This window comes from Botrytis byssoidea (genome assembly GCF_014898295.1).
Source record: "Botrytis byssoidea strain MUCL 94 chromosome Unknown BBYS_035, whole genome shotgun sequence".
Lineage (NCBI taxonomy): Eukaryota > Fungi > Ascomycota > Leotiomycetes > Helotiales > Sclerotiniaceae > Botrytis > Botrytis byssoidea.
This window is the reverse complement of record NW_024065876.1, coordinates 255242-276433: the sequence shown is the minus strand read 5'-3', so window position 1 is coordinate 276433 and position 21192 is coordinate 255242. Positions and strand designations below refer to the sequence as shown.

Sequence of the window (21192 nt, the reverse complement as noted above, 5' to 3'; positions counted from 1 at the left end):
GAGGGGAACTCAGGTCTCGAATGAATGATAGCGCAGGGCTTGATAGTGCACTTGTCATTCCCCCATGTCCGATTCGACCTTCAGGAACGAGTCGATTTCCGATATATCTATGAGCTTGATGAACAATACAGCAAATGTATTTTGAACGTTCGGGACAGACCCCAGAATCTCAATAATGTCTGATGGTATCGACTCATTCGTCTTCAATTTTCATCTTCGGAGAAGGGTTGTCATCATCTGATCCAATAGCAACAATGAATTGCTGGAACATTTGGATTTCTGCAGTATGCTCTCAGTTGCATCACGCTTTTCGCGATTGCCATCTCTAAGCTATCTATCACTCGCCTGGTAACTCAATTCACTGCCACCCAATGTAGCGGAACGACCCTGTTCTTCCCACAAAATCTCAACGGCCTTTTGACAGGTCTTTCTCTCCAGATTTCTAATTTTGGCGCGTTTCAGCTTCGTCAGTCAGTTCAATACTAACGGTTTGGAGGGGGAGAATGATGAACAGACATTCCATAGGTACTGGATTGTTCATGTTACTCTCCCCAGAAAGCCAGTCCAAGATCTTCAGCTTATCATTTCAGCCATTCTTGCTCTAGACTATACTTAAAACAGATACATATTATCAGTTAATGCTTAGTATATCGTCAACTATTCTCTAGATCGAGTTTTGTCTGATCCAATTCTCATCCGGAGTGTCATAAAGCGTCCTAGAAGTGAATCGTTGATATTCTAGATAGACCTCAACAGCATGATAAAATTAACAGTCACAATACAGAAAAATCAACACCAGTTTATTGTTTGACTAGCCAGAAACCGCAATTTACTTCATTACATCTCAATGTCTACCCAGATGTACGTCTGGTTACATAGACAGGGTAAGATCTCCTGGGATTGTGTCATTTGGTCCAACAAGAAGATGAAATATTAACATTTACAGACGCATTTTACTGAGCTTCGAAGAAAAGGATTCATTATCATTAATATTATCAATCTATTCGTCAACTATTTACGGACGATTTTGGTTCTATTTACAATCTCTTCAGACCCCAGCTTCAGACTGGGCAACGTCTACCGTTGGTGTTCCAGTTATATGGAATAGGATCAGTGGTCTGGATTTCCCAATCGACTGATCCGACAGCAGTGAGAGCAAAGAATACGCCGCTAGGGTCATATTTTTGCTTCATCGCATAAAGTCTATCATAGTTGGCACCGTAGAATGCTTGTGTTTGATTAGGCTCGATGAGGTCACCTTCTGACATATAGGAGCCGGAATTAGGAGCAATGGCACGGAAAGTATCCATGAAGGCTGTAACAGCCTTTACAACAACCTCGATCTCGGCCCAGGAGCTAGTAGCCTCCCATTCACCACCGACGATAGTGTGCATGATGGTTTCACGCCACGCGGGAAGAACAGCGGAATCAGTGGGTGGGTCGACAGCAATACCGGTACCGGAGATATGGAAGCCAGCGATGAAGAAACCTTGTTCGACGGCAGATTTGTGAGCGGCAAAGGTTTGATTGCGGAGATCATCGTCCTCAAATACAGAGCGAGGCATAAGGCGAGAAGCAGTTTTGACAATGTCAGTTCCGACATATTCTTCCGGGAAGGAAACAACCCAGGCATCGTGGCTAGGGATGAATGTCAGTATGGTTGAATTATGATTAGGAAGAAAATAAAATGCTAGGGATAACTTACAAGTTGTCAGCGTGATTGTACCAAGGAGTATATGTGATGTTGTTGCTGTCAAGAACATCGAACCAAGGCTTGAGAAGTGCTTGGGTCTCAGCAATTGTCATGTTTGGCGCGACGAAAGATTCCATACGGAAATAATAAGCATCACTACCACCAACGTCGGTTCCGATCTCGAAGGCGCTAGCTCCAAGGTAGTAGTATCCGTAGGTACCAGCATCGACGAAGGTTTCAGCGTTGTCGATATAAGCTTGAACACCTGCCCAGAAGGAGTCGTTACCGGGAGTATCTGCGACAGTGAAGTTGAAGGTAACTGTGGTGGTTTCGAGTTTGGGGAGAAGTTTGACGGTGAGAGATGTGACAACGCCAATAGTGCTACCACCACCACCGCGAAGCATCCAGAAGACATCGGAGTTAGTTTTGGAATCACAAGTGATAAATTTACCATTGGCAAGGACAACTTCCATGGCCAAGACTTGATCAGATCCCATGCCATACATGCTGCTCAAAGGCGAGTGGCCACCACCGGCAATATAACCACCACCCATTCCTACAGCGACAGCTTCACCACCAACTATAGTACCTCCTAAGCTCTTGGCATATTCGTAGGCTTCGTGAACCAAGATACCGGAGCCAACCTTGATAGCAGGTCCAGAGTAGCCATTAGCAGCTACAAAGTTTGGTAAATAGGCTTTATTTTTGAGATAATGAGTCCAGATGGTGAGAGCACCCTTGCCAGATGCTTTACCGTTGAAATCGTGACCAGTATTCTTGATTACAAGGGAAAGGTCAAGATTTCTTGCGAAATTGACAGCAAGTTGAATTTGTGCCACGTTTGTGACGTTGACAACGTAACTGGGGTAGCCACCTTGCTCACAGGTGTTTGTATAGTTAAACCCAGGAGGCATACAAGTACGACCCTGGTAGAGAGGCAATTGAATCGAAGTTGGATCAGCCTCGCTGTGTCGAAGTCAGCATCTAATAATGTGTCCGATTGGATGATTCTTACTGCAACTCTGAAAAGTACCAGTCAGCTGTGACAGATGCACATTTGGCTGCATCATATTGAGGCCATTCCGGGTAACAGACAGCGGCCAAAGGAGTGGACTTGATCAAAGCACCGCCAAGGAGGATGTCAAAAATATCCCAAATTAAAGTAATGGGCCACAACGCATCACCAGGGAGAAGTTTGCATGCTCGAGTCGATCTCTTCGAAGCGGTGGAATCAGAGTCAAAAGAGAAGAGAGAAGAGATGGATTCGTTGTTGATGGCAGCAGCGACGTTATCAAGAACGCCATCAGTCAACTGAACTACTTCATTACTGAATAGAGCTGGTGTGGCGGTTGAAACAACAGTGGTTGTGGCAGGGCTCAAGGCTGCGGTTACAGTGCTTTGTGCTGAAACGGCACCCAAGACAGCAGCCGCTGCCGCTAAAGATGGTGAAGTCTTCATGACTGTAATTTATCAGTAACAGTCGCGAAACATAGCGGGGTCCCAAGGGTTCAAGGGAGAACTACCTGATATGCAAGAGTAACTTCCTTCTCTAGATGTATGAACTTGACAGGACTCGGAAGGTCAAAAGAGGCGTGGACTGAAATGAAAGGGCTTGGGGGCCAACTATTTAACAGAAATTGTCTCTTGAGGCAAGTCTAGGTGTCTGAATCTCGGCGTGGCTGAAAAGACTGCTTTCCCAAAAGGGAAGACATTGTGGAGATCTCATGGAGAAAGCTTTCCCATTCTGGTTGCGAGCCTATGTCAGGACCAGATTTGACAAAGCTTCAGCACATGAATTAACATATCAGGATCTATAATTGATTCATGTTAGATTGAAATCTCGCCATGTTTGAATCTCGGACAACTCGGCATCAAACATATCCTTAGAATATTTTGACAGAATGTGGATTTGCTGGGGGGATGGCCAATAGTACATTCGGCGTAAACACCTGAAAAGAAAGGGTGCCCACTTTGAGCCCTGATCTACCCGGTCGTTGCATAAGAGAACTAGAGGCTAATTGAGATCAAAGATATGGGTCCTGTGGATATTCGATAACGAGATCTAATACTTATTAATATGAAATTATCATATCATTGGATACTCATTGATCCCTCCAGGGACGACCAATGAGCGATGTAAATTGTATATCAAAGTCGAAGCATTAAAATTGACAAACATATGATAACAAAATGGGGTTTCGACTCAAATGAGGCATTCTAAATTTAAATGCTTCTCTAGACTTGCTGAGATTTGACAATTGAGTGATACTTTGGAAAGAACCTAGAATACGTACTCAGACGGAAGAGACTATGCGAATGTACGAGTGTACGAGTGTACTGTACATGCATGCGTGGTTTATTTCGTCTAACGGCTCGCCTATGAGCTTAAGATTCCAGTGTTATGGTCAAGATCTATTAGATTCATTACCCACCTGCAGAGAGTAAGCCGTAAAAACCAGCAGAAATGGATCAAACTTTAGAGAACCGTACTCCGCGAAGCTGCAGAAGTACAGCGGGGCATCGATAGTTCACAAATCAACCAATCGAAACGAGGCTTCCGCTTGAATCGTTCGTGAGCCCGAATTCGCCACGTTTTCTTCTCCTTTCGTTTGTACATGCATATCCATCGCTTGCAGTCTCGATTTTCGAACCTTGAAGGTTCTGCTCTCGTACAAGGTAAAATCTTACGATAACAAACCTACCCAGGTAATATTCAACTCTCTATGATAACATTTACTATGAAAGACTGTACTCTTTAAGGGTTCTCACATACAGCACTCCATTCCCTTAGGGCATCAGGCCTTTCAATGATCAATGCCCTTCCGCCGCTTGAGTCAGCTTGTAAATTACTTCGTATATCAGCGGCAACGGCCGCGTTTTCCTAATAAGTTGTGAAAAGAACGTACATAATCCTGAGGAAGTAATCTGTATGAATTCTCAAGGGAGTACCTAGGCACAGCTGATAGTGATAAGTATCTCGGGTTATCCACTCTGGTCTTTATCGACCGATATTTTATGGGGTGCGGGCGGTAAATACCAGGGTCTTCGATGCATTTCATGGAAATTCCCAGTAGAATACCCCTTGATACTCGAAGAATTTTCAGTCTAGAGAAAATCAATGGGGGTTAAGGTTAAAACTTTGAAAAGTAATTTTGTTCTCGAAGATTGATATGGAAAAAGCTGCGACCCGAATCCTTCCTTACGACGACTAGTACGAAGTAGTATTTTTGCTATCTCGAGGCTATAGAGCGGGAAGTCTCATTTACGAAGTTCAACCCCAGCTGATCATCAGATGAAGGTAAATTTTTGTCAATAATGAATCTACAAAGTGCGAAGTACCAACTGTATGATACACATGCTTTTGCACGATTGGTTCAAAGTCCTATGACTGTCAAACATCCAGATTTGAGTAGTCAGTCTATTATGCGTTTATCAGATTGAATTAGCTACCTAATTGTACTTGCCAAGACGTTACGTAGATCCTGGAATTGATCAGAAATCTAATCTCCAAGTCTGTGTAGCTAAGCTCTTTCGATCAATTTAGAGTAGAACTAAGACCAGAATTGGCTACATAAGTAGAATACATAGGCCGACCGGACTCGCTGCATTGACATCAATATCAGTTCTATGGCATAGAACTCGGTACCGTAACGTTACTCCCTTCAAACTTCCAAAACACATGGCATCAGCATATAAAAAGAAAAGAGACGTAAAACCCCGCCTTTCCTCAACGCCGTTACGCTACACATATTGTGTCTTTTTATTCCTCCTTAGTGGTACCGGCGATTAAGATGATACCTTCCCATATTCCCATACGAACAGAATCCGTATTACACACTGCATGTGTGTGTGCAGTGTTACAGTCGGCAGATGTTGAACGGAAATAAAAGAATGCAGGAGGAAAGGGGGTTGCAGATTCTGAATTTAATCGCCGTGTGGAACACATTGTATATTTCGGAATTGCACTGATTGCCACTGGCTGCTTCCTCGGTCCCTTCTCCAACCTCCCTCGCCCCCTCACCCTCTAGGCACTCGCCCACCCCATCTTTGCCCTTTGTCACACAATCGCAAATTTCAAGTTCAAATCCGCGATGCAATCAAAAGGTACAGCACTCCACAAGAATTTCTTCCGTGTTCCATACCCCTGGCTTTACCCGGAGCGGAATTGCCTTGCTTTACTTGGGTTTCTGGGTACGGGTTGAGAGAACACAAATTTGGCATAGTCATAATGCTCGGGTACAATGAAAATCAAAAGATCCATCCTACTACTGTTGCACATACAGTATCGTTGCCCCATCAGGGAAAGCAGTATTCATACAGATAAATCAGGCCAATCAGACCTTTCAGAGCATAGACATCATCCCGGTCCCGTTTAATCCTCATAAAATTTGACTCGTTGTTTGTCAAAATCCTGGTGGAGTTGAAAACTCAATACCTCGTTTTATCTTTCTCGCTTTCTTTCGACCTTTCCTTCTGAATCCCCTTGACTGGGTTTGTTTTCTGCATTGAACTTCTCAATCCTTGGTTTGCCATGTGGTGATGGACCCTCGGTTGCATTGATTTGCATCTGCTAATTGACTTTATCATAATATAATGGCCTGTTCGTCGCGCGTCGTGTACGGTCCCATTTTTTGATATTCACTTTTCGTTCCTTTTCTCAATCGTATCAGTGAGGGTGGCCCATTGTCGTTTGCATTCCACTTTCTTGTACATGAACCCCAGGGTGAAATTGTGACTGGTTCACCGACTACAACATGGCTACCAGTGCTGCTGCTGTTACGGATCTTCCTCACGATAATCGTCAAGCTCAGGCATTCGCGATCACTTTTGTCTTTCCGGCCATTGCGACAGTTGCCCTGTTTTTACGATTGTATAGTAGATCCTTGACTAGATCTTTTGCTGCAGGTATGTGACTGCTATTAGTTATGCTCATTTCTTCTGAGAATCAACATTTTGAGATTTGAATGCAACCCGTCGCTAACCCGTTGCAGATGATTGGGTAATTTGCTTTGCTTTGGTGAGTTTATTCACGATTCGCAGGCCATAGAAGTGTCATTCTGGAAAAGACTTTTATGAAGTGCATGGATATGATAGTTGAGTTCTTGATCGACCTTGCGATCTGGTCAGGCTCTGATGCTGGGAGGACGATTAACAACAAGATCTTCCGCTGAACTTCTCCCTTTCTAGATCGTTTACTGGGCGGAGACATATACTTCATACAAAGGTAAAGCTCTTCCTTCACCGACCTCACCATCGAAACTCTGCTAACAGCCAGTAGTGATAAAGTACAATTATGTTGGCATACACGTATGGGATCTCCCAGCCGATTGGGACTCAGTGCCCGGTGCAAAATATGGCTATGCGGTTAGTTCTTGGTGTGAATATCTCTCCTTGCTTAGTACTGATTAATCCAGACCGAACTTATCTACAATCCCATCTTAGCTCTGGTGAAAACCTCCATCCTTCTCTTCCTACTTCGCCTCACCGGCCAGAAATCCAATGTCAGACTAACGATCATTGGTCTCTTGATTTTCAATGGCGTCATGATGGTTGTGACATTCCTTCTCACCACTTTCCATTGTGTTCCTATTGCCGCAAACTGGTACCCTGCCTCGTACCCTGATGCCGTCTGCATGAACTTTGCAAACTTTGTTACCGGGACAGCAAGTGTCAGTGTTTTGACTGACATGCTGGCTTTGTTGATGCCAACGTGGATTGTCTACAATCTACAGATCTCACGGAGGCAAAAGTTGATGCTTGTTGCTATATTGTCATTTGGTCTTGTGTGAGTAATCGTCCATTTCTCGCCATAACTCTTGACAGGCCGAACTTTTCTAACCTACTACCACAGAACCGTGATCATAGGTGTTATTCGGATCATCCTTCTCGATTCTTTCGATCGCAAACCTCCAGCAGATATCACATATTCTCTTCTTTTCTGTATTACAACGATCGAAGTCGGCTTATCATTTGTTTGCGCGTGTGCGCCCGCACTTAAACCCATCTTTGTGCGCATTATCCCGAAAATTTTCGGAGAAAGTGATCGTTCACGGAGTCAAAAGAAATCTACCGAAGGATATGGACAGGGAAGAACTGGCCGCCGCCCCGAAGGTTATGAAATGAGTAGGAGAACGGCGCACCATACTACAGAGATTGGGGCCGGCGATATAGAAGGAGACTATGATAAAATGAGTGATGTCACTGATGTGGAGAGTGGTCACGGAAAGGGAGATGGATTGCACAAAGGTCAGATGGGGATCGCAGTGAGGACGGAAACCGAGGTAAAGTGGCATGATAGTATGTCTGTGAATAATGGGAAGCCGGTCAGAAAAAGCGGTAGCAGTACCGAAAGTCTTGTATGAATGATTGATGGGTTCTAGTTGTTTCATTTGGGATTTGCTTCTTCATTTGTCTTTTTATTCGTCATATACCCCATGCTTTATAGGAATATTTGCTACAATCTAGCAATTTAGTTAATTACGAGATATGTGATCTGGATATCAACGAACGTGTTACTCCTTGAATATGCCCTCCGAAGCTGCAAACCGATTTAAAAAAGAATCAAGTGTGAAAGTGCAAAGCCGTTTATTCCTCAAACGCGGGACAGATTCTATCATCTTTGGTCTTCCGAGTAAGCCTCAAGTAGAGATATTTTGGTGGTTATTCTAACCATACTCTGCCAAATTATAACATCCGTTGGATTCGACTCTCAGCAATGATGGGAATCCAGCTCCCATCACGATTGATAGTTACGTATCTATTCATATTGCTCGATTGTTCCGACCTTCACAATACGAGCATTGTGATACATGCAATTAAGTCCATAAAAGCCGGTAGAGAAGCGAAAGCGTAGGAGAGGGGGGCGTCTTAACGGGCAGGAGACAAGTTGGATGAGTGCTATTTGAGGTTTAAAGGGGGGCAAATATATGATGGAAGGAAGGATAAGACAAAAAGAATTTCTGTAGGTTTCGAGGCAAAATAGATTGCCAGCGCTGCATCAATTCTCTTCCCCGTATTTAAAGGCTGTGAAATTTAGACACGATACAATACTCAGGGTCTCTATTACTGAAATTTTCTCGAGCCCTATTCCAAGAACAACGATTCGAGACAAGTACTCCATGAACACAAATATTCGTACCGCCATTCCCATTAAATCCGTCCCAAAAGTTAACCCCTTCATTTTCGGTTACAAGAGGGAGCTATACTACTTAGATGGTGTGGTTCTTGGTCAGGCTCCCAAAATTTTGTTTATGCCAAGCAAGAATAGGGAGGTATTCTGGAGTACTTTTTCGATAGCCAACTAATCTCAACATCTCAATGGCTCTAGTCAGCACCAATTTAGATCTCATTAATGAAATGGAACACTTCATGCCACCTTCGTTCCCATCACCAAGATTACCACTACATTTCGAAACTTGGGCTCTATATTTACATCAGTATTCCATCCCAGATATATTTCACCAGCCCCTCGCCCTTCCAGAAACTTCGTCTATTCATTTGTTATAAACCATTCTCTGAATCTAAACGTAATTTTTTATTTCACATATGTTTACATTTTCTACATCCGATTCTCTCGTGCTCAAACCTTAATTATGACCGAACAATACCAAGCACTTTAGTCCAACGCATTCATATATCATGGTATCCATTCATTTTCAGTCTCTCCTCCTCTATCGACAACTACCTAACTGAAACTAGCTTTTCACTCCCTTGTTACTTTTCACCATTGATCATCACAATAACATTACCAACCAACACGCACCAATCGTCTATGAATTACAACCACAGCATCCATGTATCGTCATCGCTTTTCCCCATGAAACTCTGCTTTCAGCACATCGGACCACTCTCGGTGGCGCAAGTTTCTTCTACACACCAGTCGATGATTTCAGCAAGATCAAACTCTGCTCCCTCCACTCAGTATCAAAACAAACAAGTTCCCCCAACTCCTAGCTTAATGCCCAATTTATGCCTACAAATGCCATTCGCGGCAATGGGCTCTTGTAAAAAATTGCCCTGCACTTGTTTTCATTTTCCAATTACAAGTTTCTTCTCTATGCCTTCGTCCCGATCGCATAGTGTTTCCCATTCTTCTCTCATCGTAACCCCCCCAGCCCAATCCTCCTTCTCAACTCCATAATTCTCTGTCTCCCGACTGGATCATCTCTATAGGCAGCCGCACCCAACTCTGCCAAAATCTGTCCAATTTGATCTTGCTGCACCTCACCTCCAAAGACCCTCTTATTGTGTCTGATACAGTCCTCGTACCATTGCTCCGCTGAATACACAATGTGATTTGCGAGAACTATCCTATTTGCCCCCACGAATGGGTTGACCTCATTGTAAAACATTCCTTCTAAGATGTTGATTATTGTGTCAAAGTCAAAGGAGACACTGATAAACAGATCTGGGACCCAGTTTGTAGGACCTGGATGGGCGTGTTCAGCTGCGTAAGTTTCGATGAGAGGGATGAGGATGCTAGGGGAGAAGACGATTTCATATCCAGAAAGCTTTTGCGACATTTCACGGATGATGTTTACGATAGCTTCATAAGGACGTTCAGTTTGTGCTTGCGGGTCTTCTTCTACACGGGCCTGTATTGACTGTAGAAGTTGTTCCCACATAGTCCGGATATCAGCCTGGTTGTGGTGATTGGCAGCTGCAAATATTTGGAGACAGATATCATAGTATTGGCCTTGGTCGGCATATTCATTGAAAAGCTGGAAGATGTTAGCAATGTGCAAGCAAGTGAGGATGGGGTGGTAACTTACGACAGAGAGTGGTTGAATGGCGCCGTCAAGATCTTGAACCACGGAATCTTTACGTGCTTGAGGAATTCTAGGATCGGCTCTCAAGCGTTGCAACAATTCATGTTGAATACTAGCAACGTCCAGCAATTCACCAGCCTCATGCAGCATAATTTGTCGCGCCTGTCTGTGGATGGCACCGCCTTGTGTTTGAGCATTGGCCTTGGCTCTACTTAAGTATTCGATTCTCCTTTGCAAGGAAATGGGAAGTTCACTCTTAGCCAAAGTGAGCTGTACACCAGCAGCGGAAGAGTAATCTTCTCGGTGAACGTAGTATTTCCAAAGGAGGTCGGAATTCTCCGTGCTTTCGCTGGCAGTTCGCTCGAGATATTTAACGATGAACGGCGAGTCTGTGGCAATAATTCTCTCCATCCAGCCTTGTTCAAGGTACCAATCAAATAGGTCGTATTGAAAGACCTCATCGTCAGACTCGTCAACAACTTGATGTGCTTCTTCGCGCATTCTAGCTTGGGTGCTTTGTCTGCCATCAACCATTTCCGGTGCGTTCCCAGTGTCGTTGTCAACAGCAGTTAAAATCTCCTTCACGATGTTATAACAGTCCTTGCGGAACTCGAAGAAACTTGCTCGATGGTCGTCGGCAGGTCTGCCATCATTAAGCCACGACAGAGCTTTGTTGCCACGATCGGATTCGTGAGCAACAAGTAGTGCCAGGCTGATTGCACCAGCATAGAATTGATTGGCGGCAAATTGAGCGCAAGCGCTGTACAAATTGTCATGAGATAAAACACCGGCGACCTCCTGAAATAGTCGAACACTCTCATTCAGAAGTGCCCTTCCGTGATCAGATGAAGGTCCGACGCTAGTCGCTCGTTGCAACTGTTCTTGGGCCCTGAAAATAATGACATCGTCAGGACTACAGAAAGTACCGCAGCGTCTTCTCAAAGCCTCGGCGACTGTATCAACATTTGAGCCTTGGGCAATGTTACGATTCACAATCTCCTTTACCAGCAACTTCGCCAAATTTTTGCCATTATCAGTAGAGAATAAGAGTTCAAATGTTAGTTCTCGGAGTTGTTGTTTCGTTGTATCATCTAGCGCAGCCCAAATGTCATCGACTCGTTCCTCGAAAAACATTTGAACAAAAGATATTCCTTCCACAATGCTCGTATTAAGGATTTGCAGTGAATGCAATGCTTGGTGTTCGCCCTGCAGAGCAAGATCCTCCTGTTGACTTGTGACACGATTAAGACCCTCGGGCCCAGACAGCCCCTCAATGAACGTTTTGTTGTCCTCCAAGAACTTTGACAGTTTCATAAGTTCATCTTGAACAGCGCCTAACTTCTTCTTATCAATTGTTGGTTTTATAGCAACCACCTCCTTGGTAATTTCCATTTTTATGACCGGAGATTTCCAAAGACCACGAACCAATCTAGCCATATAGAGAGCAAGCCCGTCGTGTCTCGAAGAAGGCCGCACGTTCTCAATAGCTTGGGTTGGTCCCTCGACAACCATATTTTGGTCCATAGACGCACGTCCACCATGCTCAACGAATGCTCTCCTAGCAGCTTCAATTGTGTCTGGATCTGCTATCCTCCTCTCGCCAACTACCGAAGCATCGCCGCCCTGTCCACACGCTACGGCTAAAGCAGTCGCGGTCGTTTCCCCTCTACCATATTGTCGAATGAATTTCTTAATCTCCGTTTCTCCATCATCAAATCCACTTCGAATTGCAGAGGCAAATATGTCTACAAGTCGTCGGCGTCGAACGATATGAATCCCAGAATTTGTCATAATTGCTATTTCCGGGGTGGGAAGATCGTACTGAGTTGCGAGTTCATTTCCGAAGCCCAGGGGTTGATCTGAAGCAGCGAAAGGTTTTGTCACAAGACCAATAGCCTCAGCACGACTGCCCATCTCCAGCCAAAATGCCGATTCACAATATCGCAAGCCTTGTTGGGCGGCCATGTCTCGTGCCTGCGCTGCTATCCGACCTGTATCTGGAGCCGACAGGAAAAGGGCATCACTCCCATCACGGGTCTCCTTGGAAACGAAACAGAAGAAGAAACCTGGAGGGTATCGAAGACCTTTACGGGTATGTGCTAGTGCATCAGAGCTCGTCTCGATCGCTGGCTCGAGTCCAGGATAAGGTCTTGTTCCCGGCCGATCAATCCGGGGTGGAAATCTAATGTGTTGAACCTGCATACTTTGTGGAGCTCCCTGGCCAGTTTGGAAACCGTAAGCATAACCCCGAGTAGCACTTAGAAACAAGCGACATCCAGATGTAGTAGTAGCCATAAGATGAAGCTTGAGTCCTTCTTTTGCAGATATAGGACTAATCGAAACGATTCGCATATGAGACGATAAGAGGGGCGAGGCCGAAATCATGTGAGAGATATCTCTCAGTATATCTTGTCGCTTTTTATCAATGACTTGTGTCAAAGTGGTAGCGCTATCCATGTGGAATGTTCGAATGGTGGATTCGGAGGAAAGAGTATATAGTAAGCGACGGGTGTCATCCACAACCATATCCACCACAACCTCAGTCGTCGCGCGACCCCAAGGTATGGGTACCAAAGATGTGTATCCAGGACTCGTGTGATTGAGCTTTCCAGTTTTATTTGAAAACCATTTGTCTTCATTTTGATATGTAAGCTCGTACACCTGGTTAGCTCCTCCCGCGAAAAATATGCGCCCCGTGTCTGTTGATCCTTCAATTACTGTGACATCAAGTCCTCTGATGGAAAGCGTCATGCCGGTTCTGTAAAGCTCTAAATTTCTATTCCCATGCTCATCAACTCCATCTGCGACACCCAACAAAATGATATCTTGAGTGGTTGCGACAACGACAATGTGCGTGATGGCTTCAATGAAAACTCCTTTGCGCGGTATCACCAGTTTCACAGCTCTGATACCATTTGGTTGGTCCTCAAATCCTCGCAGCGTTGGATTTGGACTGGTATAGTCCCATAAGTATAATGCGTTGTCGATAGCTGCCCATGCGTGATTTAACTCCGCAAAAAGCCCCATCGATGTCCCGAAAGAAGCATTATTGTATTGGTCGTAAATCGTATCCGGAATATCGTACATCCTCATCTTTTGGAAAGGGACCCAGGCGGGATCGGAGACAGGAGATGGAAGTTCATAGTCGGACGAGATGCCCTCTGCGAGACTGTTAGCTGTGTATCCTGTACAAACTTTAATGTGAACTCACGCTTGACATAGCTATCAAGATCAGGAAAGCTTGATTCCCTTTGCAGAACTTCGTTGATAGTTTTCGCAGCTCGTGAAATAGGTAATAAGGGTTGCGGTAGAATTTGAGGTTGAATTGGAGGAGGTATTGGGCCGTCTCGAGGTGGAGTTGGCTCACGTCCAGCATGCGGTTGCGGTGGTCGAAAAAGAGGAGGTTGTGGTGGAGGAGGTTGATTGAATCTCGGAGGAGCAGGTGTCATGAAATATGTACCTGGTAAAGGTCTCTGTGGTGTTCCTGGAAGAGCCATTCTTCCTTTTCTCCCTCTTTGGCTGGTTATCAACCAATCTTTAAATAAATACTGTCGCGAGAAGGAATCTTGCAGATGATGGAATTAGAGATTAGAAAAACTTCATGAAGAAAAAAGCGATTGAGTCGTGATGATATGATAATCTTCAAAGTTATGCGATGGAGGCAAATGATTGTAAAAATTCAAAGATGAATCGAGGGCAAGGTTTATATTTGTATACCTGCAGCTGTATATTTTTTCTGTTTTAGAGCTACAACACTCTCTCTAGATGAGCCTCGCGACGCGGTCGAAGCTTCCAGGATAAATATTTATTTGAGGCACGTGACGGGTTGTAAAAAAACAATACGGAGAGTAGAGATTGAGCAGAATGGGGTTTACAACAAATCTAGGTAGGAAATTGAAAGATGATCAATAAATAAGAAATACTCTGCTAGCTAGATGTGTAGGCACGTAGGATGGAATAGCTGTACGCCGTATCTGTGATAGTTTTATTTCAACGTAACAAGGACTTTCTTTTTTACAATTCACTTTTTGAGGAAGTCATTACCATTGCAATTGCTATAGGTAACAGTGAATGAGCGTCATCTCCAACATACCCCTTTTTAATGCTCAACGTGTTGGAAATCGATCCCGGAATACACAGCGCTGAGTATAGTGTCATGTTGATATTGATTGGATACTAGGTACTCTTTCCATCCATCTCGAAAACCCCAGAGAAGATTTAATCTATAGTTCCTTCTCATGAGTTACTCACTGTCATCATGGAGCCAATTCACCCAATTCCTAGCATAAGACATCTAGTAATTTGTGCAATTCGCTCATCCACCACTCGCCTTCCACTCTTCGTTTCGCTCCTCAGCCTGACCAAGCTGTTTTGATTATTGAATCATGCCTTCTTAGCATCCCTTTCGGCTTTCTTCAAAGCTCTGGTTCTGATACTCTGGTGCATGCCTTTATTTTGATCTACTACAAACGACCCCCCAACTCCTAAGGTATTTTCTAACCACCATTGCATTAACGCATGACCCCAAAATGGTGTACTTGTATAAGCCATTTTCTGAGCTCCTCCACTTCTACCAATCTTGGCCAGAGTAGTCTTGACAAATGTTCTTGGGTTTGGAATAAACATGCTGGTACGTCGAATCTTGCTCATTGCGGTAGTAACAAGGTAGCTTAATACTAACTCGACGTCGACGCCTGTGCCCTTAAGTTCGCCTCCAAGAGATGTTGACCATTGTTGTAAGAATGCCTTGCTTCCAGAGTATGTAGCTAGTAATGGAGTCGGTAACCATCCACCAAATGAACCCATAGTTAAGATCAACCCGCGTTTGCGTTGAACCATTCCAGGTGCTACAATTTGAGTAACTCGAAGTGTACCTGTGCAGTTGATGGTAATGATATCTCTTATTTCCTCCTTTGGTGTCTGAATAAATGGCACTGGAATGCTGTGACTTTGTCCAACATTGTTGACCAAGATTCCTACATCAAGTCCATCAACAAGAGCCTTCAACTTTGCATAATCCTCATCCCTATTGGCAGCGAAATCCATGGCGAGAATCTTTGTCTGGATATTTGAACCGGCATATTTGGTTTGGATTTCGGAGGCAAGAGTTTGAAGTTTCGATTCGGTGCGGGAGACAAGGACAATATTGAATCCTTTCTGGGCAAGTTGAATTGCATATTCTTTGCCGAGGCCATCAGAAGCACCAGTCACTACTGCCCAAGTTCCTTTCTTTCCGTAGGTTCGAAGCTATTTAAAGCATGTTAGTCAACTCTACCAAACTGCAACTGTTTGGTACTTCAAGTATCAGGGATCCTTACATTCTTTCCTGATAGGACGAAAAGACTTAATAAAAGCTGGATGTAGCTAATGACTTTGCCAGCGACAATGAAAGCTCCAATACCAGCAAGTCCAGTAAGGACAGCCTTTGGCAGAATAGTATCGAGAACCATGTTGTCAATTGTCAATGAATTGAAGGAAGAGGAAAACAATTCAGAGAAATGTTGAGGCCACCAGGACTTAGAAATAGGTAGGTGACTGGCGACTTTGGACTAATTTTTGGTGAGGGAATCCGCTAAATTTCAGCCCAGCATTCGTTCATGATAAGACCGAGTAGCCTCGTAGCATCTCACTATTGGAGATACTCGAGGCACTAACAATGTCTAACATGATTTGCCAATAGTGCGGGACTACGCGAGCTTAGTTCTCAACCCCTGTACAAGGCTGATCTTTGAACTTTAATTTTTGTTTACTTCGTTGTGCTGACTGGAATCTTCCCATATTTTGATTTACATTGGTGCGATCCTATTATCACGGCACAAACACCTTTCAATCTGATCCACGAGCGGATATTCAAATACAGTTTCTCAACATGAGTTCCCTCACTAGCCTCACCGCATACTTGCCTCAACATGAGGGTGTACTTCCCCAATGGCTTCTTTTCGTGAGTACCACCGTCCTTTCCTCACATATGGTCTCAGCACTAACCTAACCCTAGATCTCCGTAACTTCTCTTTTCAACACTGTCCAATGCTATTTTACTCTTCACTTTAACTCCCAAATCTACAACGCCATCCCCAAATCCAATATCCCACTTGGCAAAGGTACCTCCCAATCCTACCCTTTAACCACATCTGCCACTCCTCTCTCTTCACGCACATTCGGAACATGGACTCTCATCACTGCGATCGTTCGTCTTCAAACCGCATATTATATTAGCAACCCACAAATATATCAATTGGGATATGCGACGTTTATTGTTGCGTGGTTACATTTCATGGGAGAGTGGTTGGTGTTTGGCACTACTAAGATGGGCAGAGGATTGGCAGGACCAGCCGCAGTGTCAACGGGGACTTTGATTTGGATGTGGGTGCAATGGGGATTTTATGTCAAATAAGGGAATGGGATGAGAAGAAGAGACTATATATAATGAGTCGATTTGGATGCAGTAGTTGAGTCTGCATTCAATGCATTCTGGCGGTTTTGAGTATGGTAACAACTATTGAGATCCTTCAAAAGGGGTCAAGTTCTTTCCGAGACTATTAGCTAAGACTCATTACATACGACAGTTGATTTGTACAACAGGACAAGATCCGAATTTTCTCCAAGTCGTGCAAATTCATTTCACGCGAAGTCATATGCCCAAGGTGTATGTTGGTGTGGAATAGGCATTTCACTTCTCATTTTATGTTAATGATATCAGATTTAGATTGCTTTCGGCTGTTAAAAGGCTCTGAATGTTCAGATATGTCTGTTTTCATTCTAGGTCGACTTATTGAGGGATCTGAGTAGAGACCAGCTTAATTATTAGTTATTGTTTTGTTATTTATTTTTTCTTTTTATTGAAAGATTTTTTTATGAGATTTCAGGTTAAAAAATGCCATGTGATGTGTGTATGAAATGCTCGCTGCAAAATTGTTACCTTATTCCTCAGAATTTTGCTCGAGATCGTCTGAATCGTCCTCACAATCGTCTTCAGAATCTTCGTCGGAGACGTCTTGATCGTCTCCAGAGTCTTCTTCGGAGTCGTCGTCAAACTCATCATCTGCATTGTATGTATCGTCGTAAAATTCATCCGAAACCTCGGAGTCGTAGTCAAACTCATTCTCAACCATACAAAGACCTACCATGTTGTAATGAATTTGTATAGTAAAGTTTGAATCGTCCAAGGTGGCAAAAGAGAAGCAGTAAACTTCAGACATGTTGAATAAAGCGCGTCTATCCCTTCTGTGGAGTGGTTGAAAAAGTTGGCTGAATAGCGAAGATTTTCTGAAATACTAGAGATTGGAATCTTGAATACTTGAGAGTGCTTATGTGACGGGGCGATGGTGAGTGAGTTGCTGAGGAAAGATATAAATGCAAGTAACCAAGAGGCATTTTATAGTCATATTGTCGACGTTGTTCATGCGAATCATAACTTTGTCCTTACGGGGCCAGAGCAATGTTATTGCCATTTCTCAACGCAAAATGACATTTTTCAGCTCTTGTTCCTCGAATTTAAGAATCAAGAGTATAATCCTGAGAAGTTTGCAGGAGTAAAGCGTGTTGTTCCCTGATTGTTTGTTAATCATGGACTCCATACAGTGCCTTGCTACCCTGCAATGCTTGTAAGCAATTTGTAAGGAAATTTGTAAAGAGCTTTCACAGTTGATGCTGGAAACCCATCAGAGCGTATACTCAACAAGATTATCATACGACTTTATTGTATGTAGATATAGGTGTAGCAAATGGTGCTAACGGAGAAAAACGATGGGAGACGAAGACGAAAGTAAGAATGGAAAAGAGCACGTCTTAGTCACAACAATATGTGGTATAGGATTATTGTGCCATTGATTCGCAGTTGAATTTGCTGGATAAATTTTAACACAGCCGACGAGCTTGTGATAAAGAAGACTATATAAAGTTCATAAGCGACAGGTAGCAAGAATATTCTATAATTTCATTGTAGTGTAGTCCATTGAGGTGAATAGGGGAGTGCTTGATAAACAAGACACGTTTCTTGAGATCGCTTGAAAGTTCGAAGCTTGAGGCATGAACTATGGTACTTTCGGCCGGAATGTCTTTGGGTAGAGGCAGGTTCGAGATCAACAGTGTTCCTCTTACCCGATCCGACCCCTTAAAATTGCAGTTTGGCGATGTCAACTATCAGTGGAGTGAACTCCCCATATTGCATAGAAATCTGTATTCGATGGAATATGTGGTAATCGGAGAGCAGCTAGAACTTTTCAGGCGGGTGTCCTCGTTTCATTAAACCCCAAATTTATTCTGAGATTCTATCAACCAAATGATGCACGACTGTATTAAGCAGATCTTGTTATAAGATCAAGTCCTCTCATTTTACCGATTAGATTCACGTGATTTGTGGATATATCTCGGCATGCAACAAACGCGGTTTTAGATTGAAACACAGGGATCTCTTATCGATCGAATTGAAAGATACCTACCACTTCCGTCATTATTCAAGAGGGAATCGACATGAATTAACGAATGATGACATGACATGGCGTGCCATGACACGGCATGATGTTCAACGCTTTCTCTAATGACAATTGCCGTCCATCATACATCTCCTCGATATCTTCTCCCTTCATTAGAAGAAGTTACATTGCATAGGTACACTTTTATATTTCCAACACTGTGCCACTGTTCACAATTGTCGCTATTACCTAGCATCTCGAGTTTGATATCTCACCCTACTCGTAGTGTTATATAATAGGACAAAGAAAATAACTACCCACTATCTTCGAGTTCGTTGCATCTGCATCTCACCGAACAATGCATAGGGTTGTTTGATCAGAAAGTCTAGATCGTTTACGGCTACCACGCTCGAAGGTGGTTCATCGGATTTACTCCTGATTCAATATCATTCGACGTACCCACGATCCTTGTATTTGTCTGATGCTTTCCTGCCCTCAAACTTTACAGAGACTTATCACTGGAGAACTATTCGAAATCTCTGATTAACATAAGGGTTGAGCTTGTTATATATAAATTTGCTTGGCTTTGGCCAAAACCATACATTCTTCAATACACTATTTGAGATTCGAAAGTCGACAAAATGGTGAATAGTTTCACCGGAATTGCTTCAATACCTAATGAGGTCAGTGTTTCGTTTTGACTAGCCCTATGAACTAGCTGGCTAACAATATCAAAGCTCCTCATCAATGTCCTTTCACTCTTTTCTACCCGTCGACTTCTTCCTCTCGCATGCACCTGCCATCGTTTCCATGATCTCATAATCCGAATCATACATCATCGCCTCATTGCGGCGGCATCTTTAAAGAATCACAAATTGATCCTTGAATGTTTCCATCCCTCCACGAAACTTATCACCCCATACGCTTTGTGCAATTATCTCGGCACAGATGGACTAAGTGACGACGTTGTTGGAGAGGGAGATGTATATAAAGATGTCAACAATACAGGGAGATTAGGTAAAATGGCCGGTCTATATTCGCGCTTCAGGCCACTTCAGTCTGAAGAAAGAATACGCCATCTGGCAGGTAGTGCTAGATCGACCCTCCTACCAGAATCTGAAGATGGACTCGTATCTCAAATTGTCGATCTCGAGTCACATGAACTTTTCTCGCAACTTTGCACCATCACCAATATCGTTAAAGTTGGTCCGAAACGAGGACTGTTTCTGAGTTGCGTTAACATTGGTGAGGGAGTCATAAGAGTTTTTAGAGACTGGCTGTCAGATCGCGATGAGGCGAATAAGAGGCATATTGACAGCCCAGAGGAACGTGAGAACGGGCTCTTATGGACCGATACCGAGAAACATGTTGGATTGAAATTTAAAGTTTCTAAGTGGGAAGAAGCACCTGCTCCAATCCTGCTACACCGTAATGAGGAAGCTCCTGTTTTCTATAAGCTTCAATATGAAGGTAAGCCGTGTTTGCAAGAGATTGAAGGGAAAGTACTGATGCTTTCTTTCAGAATTGGTCCTCAGAACAACGCAGCTTCTTCTTCATGTCGAAGAATCCTTGACAAGAGAAGTAGGGCACTCAAGTAAAGCAATCGTGATAGGTTCTTGGGATTATTGATACGTTGTTCACCTCGGATCACTTCAAAGAGTACCGGATAACAACAAACAGCGTGAACTACAGGTGCTTCATCATTTGAGATCTTGATCTAAAATACTTACTACATTTTACCTAGTTTTATGATTCACATATACTTTTGAGGGCGTCTATCAGATCTCAGTTTTTTAGAGTATGAATATATTGATGAATGCGAATTATCCAAAGATTGATCAGTGGGATAGCCTAAAGGGACTTTCTCCGAAGGGATGAGTTTAGATGAGTTCAGTAAACTCTTCGTAGGAACCCTTTTAAATTGGATGGACATAGCCTTTTCATCGTTTTGTTTTTTGTCATTATTATTATTATTATTATTATTATTAGTTGTTGTTAGTCGTCTTTAGAGTTATAAAAAGATTCACGGCGGTGACCAGGCCAGGGTACAAAAAGTTTTGGCCTCAGCCCCTTCCAAATTCAACATCACACCTCTAAATTTGAGGGATATCCATTACCATCAGATGAATGCAACCTTACCAAGCCACATTTGCGTTCTTAGGGTGACATTGGTGGTTAATCAACTGCAAGCTGCGCCCACAGAGACTGAAGCTATTCAAAGTAGAGCAAGCAAAGTAGAGCACGTAGATACTCCGTAAAGCTTATTAGATTAGATAAGTACTTGGAGGGAGAAGGTCCGTGCACTTACTTCTTCTAA

General features: G+C 43.4%; 7 protein-coding genes across 7 annotated transcripts; 3 read left to right on the top strand and 4 right to left on the bottom strand.

The window, feature by feature from the left end:
* Positions 1-1061: 1061 nt before the first annotated feature.
* On the bottom strand, positions 1062-3151 carry EAE97_011302 (uncharacterized protein; the record flags this gene model as incomplete). The annotated part of the gene is made up of 3 exons (XM_038881817.1): positions 1062-1638; positions 1706-2659; positions 2709-3151. 3 exons carry the CDS (start codon positions 3149-3151, stop codon positions 1062-1064), a joined length of 1974 nt encoding a protein of 657 aa, XP_038727395.1.
* A 3296-nt stretch (positions 3152-6447) lies between these two features.
* On the top strand, positions 6448-8055 carry EAE97_011301 (uncharacterized protein; the record flags this gene model as incomplete). The annotated part of the gene is made up of 6 exons (XM_038881816.1): positions 6448-6598; positions 6685-6710; positions 6881-6917; positions 6972-7057; positions 7108-7478; positions 7545-8055. 6 exons carry the CDS (start codon positions 6448-6450, stop codon positions 8053-8055), a joined length of 1182 nt encoding a protein of 393 aa, XP_038727394.1.
* A 1734-nt stretch (positions 8056-9789) lies between these two features.
* EAE97_011300 (uncharacterized protein) lies at positions 9790-13958 on the bottom strand (the record flags this gene model as incomplete). Its single annotated transcript, XM_038881815.1, has 3 exons — positions 9790-10413; positions 10465-13622; positions 13673-13958. The coding sequence occupies 3 exons, from the start codon at positions 13956-13958 to the stop codon at positions 9790-9792; spliced, it is 4068 nt and encodes a 1355-aa protein (XP_038727393.1).
* An 886-nt stretch (positions 13959-14844) lies between these two features.
* Positions 14845-15911, bottom strand: EAE97_011299 (uncharacterized protein; the record flags this gene model as incomplete). Its single annotated transcript, XM_038881814.1, has 2 exons — positions 14845-15708; positions 15780-15911. 2 exons carry the CDS (start codon positions 15909-15911, stop codon positions 14845-14847), a joined length of 996 nt encoding a protein of 331 aa, XP_038727392.1.
* A 246-nt stretch (positions 15912-16157) lies between these two features.
* Positions 16158-17315, top strand: EAE97_011298 (uncharacterized protein). Its single transcript, XM_038881813.1, has 2 exons — positions 16158-16402; positions 16457-17315. Exons 1-2 carry the CDS (start codon positions 16331-16333, stop codon positions 16853-16855), a joined length of 471 nt encoding a protein of 156 aa, XP_038727391.1. The 5' UTR covers positions 16158-16330; the 3' UTR covers positions 16856-17315.
* Positions 17316-17381: 66 nt separating this feature from the next.
* Positions 17382-17660, bottom strand: EAE97_011297 (uncharacterized protein; the record flags this gene model as incomplete). Its single annotated transcript, XM_038881812.1, has 1 exon — positions 17382-17660. One exon carries the CDS (start codon positions 17658-17660, stop codon positions 17382-17384), a length of 279 nt encoding a protein of 92 aa, XP_038727390.1.
* A 1238-nt stretch (positions 17661-18898) lies between these two features.
* EAE97_011296 (uncharacterized protein) lies at positions 18899-21076 on the top strand. Its single transcript, XM_038881811.1, has 3 exons — positions 18899-19558; positions 19613-20345; positions 20398-21076. The coding sequence occupies exons 1-3, from the start codon at positions 19517-19519 to the stop codon at positions 20502-20504; spliced, it is 882 nt and encodes a 293-aa protein (XP_038727389.1). The 5' UTR covers positions 18899-19516; the 3' UTR covers positions 20505-21076.
* Positions 21077-21192: the final 116 nt, after the last annotated feature.

Bases quoted from the DNA above. Each gene is read 5' to 3' on its own strand.
- EAE97_011298 (XM_038881813.1), top strand. From the start codon at position 16,331: ATGAGTTCCCTCACTAGCCTCACCGCATACTTGCCTCAACATGAGGGT. The intron at 16,403-16,456 runs GTGAGTACCACC...ACCTAACCCTAG, and splicing joins TTCCCCAATGGCTTCTTTTC to ATCTCCGTAACTTCTCTTTT.
- EAE97_011296 (XM_038881811.1), top strand. From the start codon at position 19,517: ATGGTGAATAGTTTCACCGGAATTGCTTCAATACCTAATGAG. The intron at 19,559-19,612 runs GTCAGTGTTTCG...ACAATATCAAAG, and splicing joins TTGCTTCAATACCTAATGAG to CTCCTCATCAATGTCCTTTC. The intron at 20,346-20,397 runs GTAAGCCGTGTT...GCTTTCTTTCAG, and splicing joins CTATAAGCTTCAATATGAAG to AATTGGTCCTCAGAACAACG.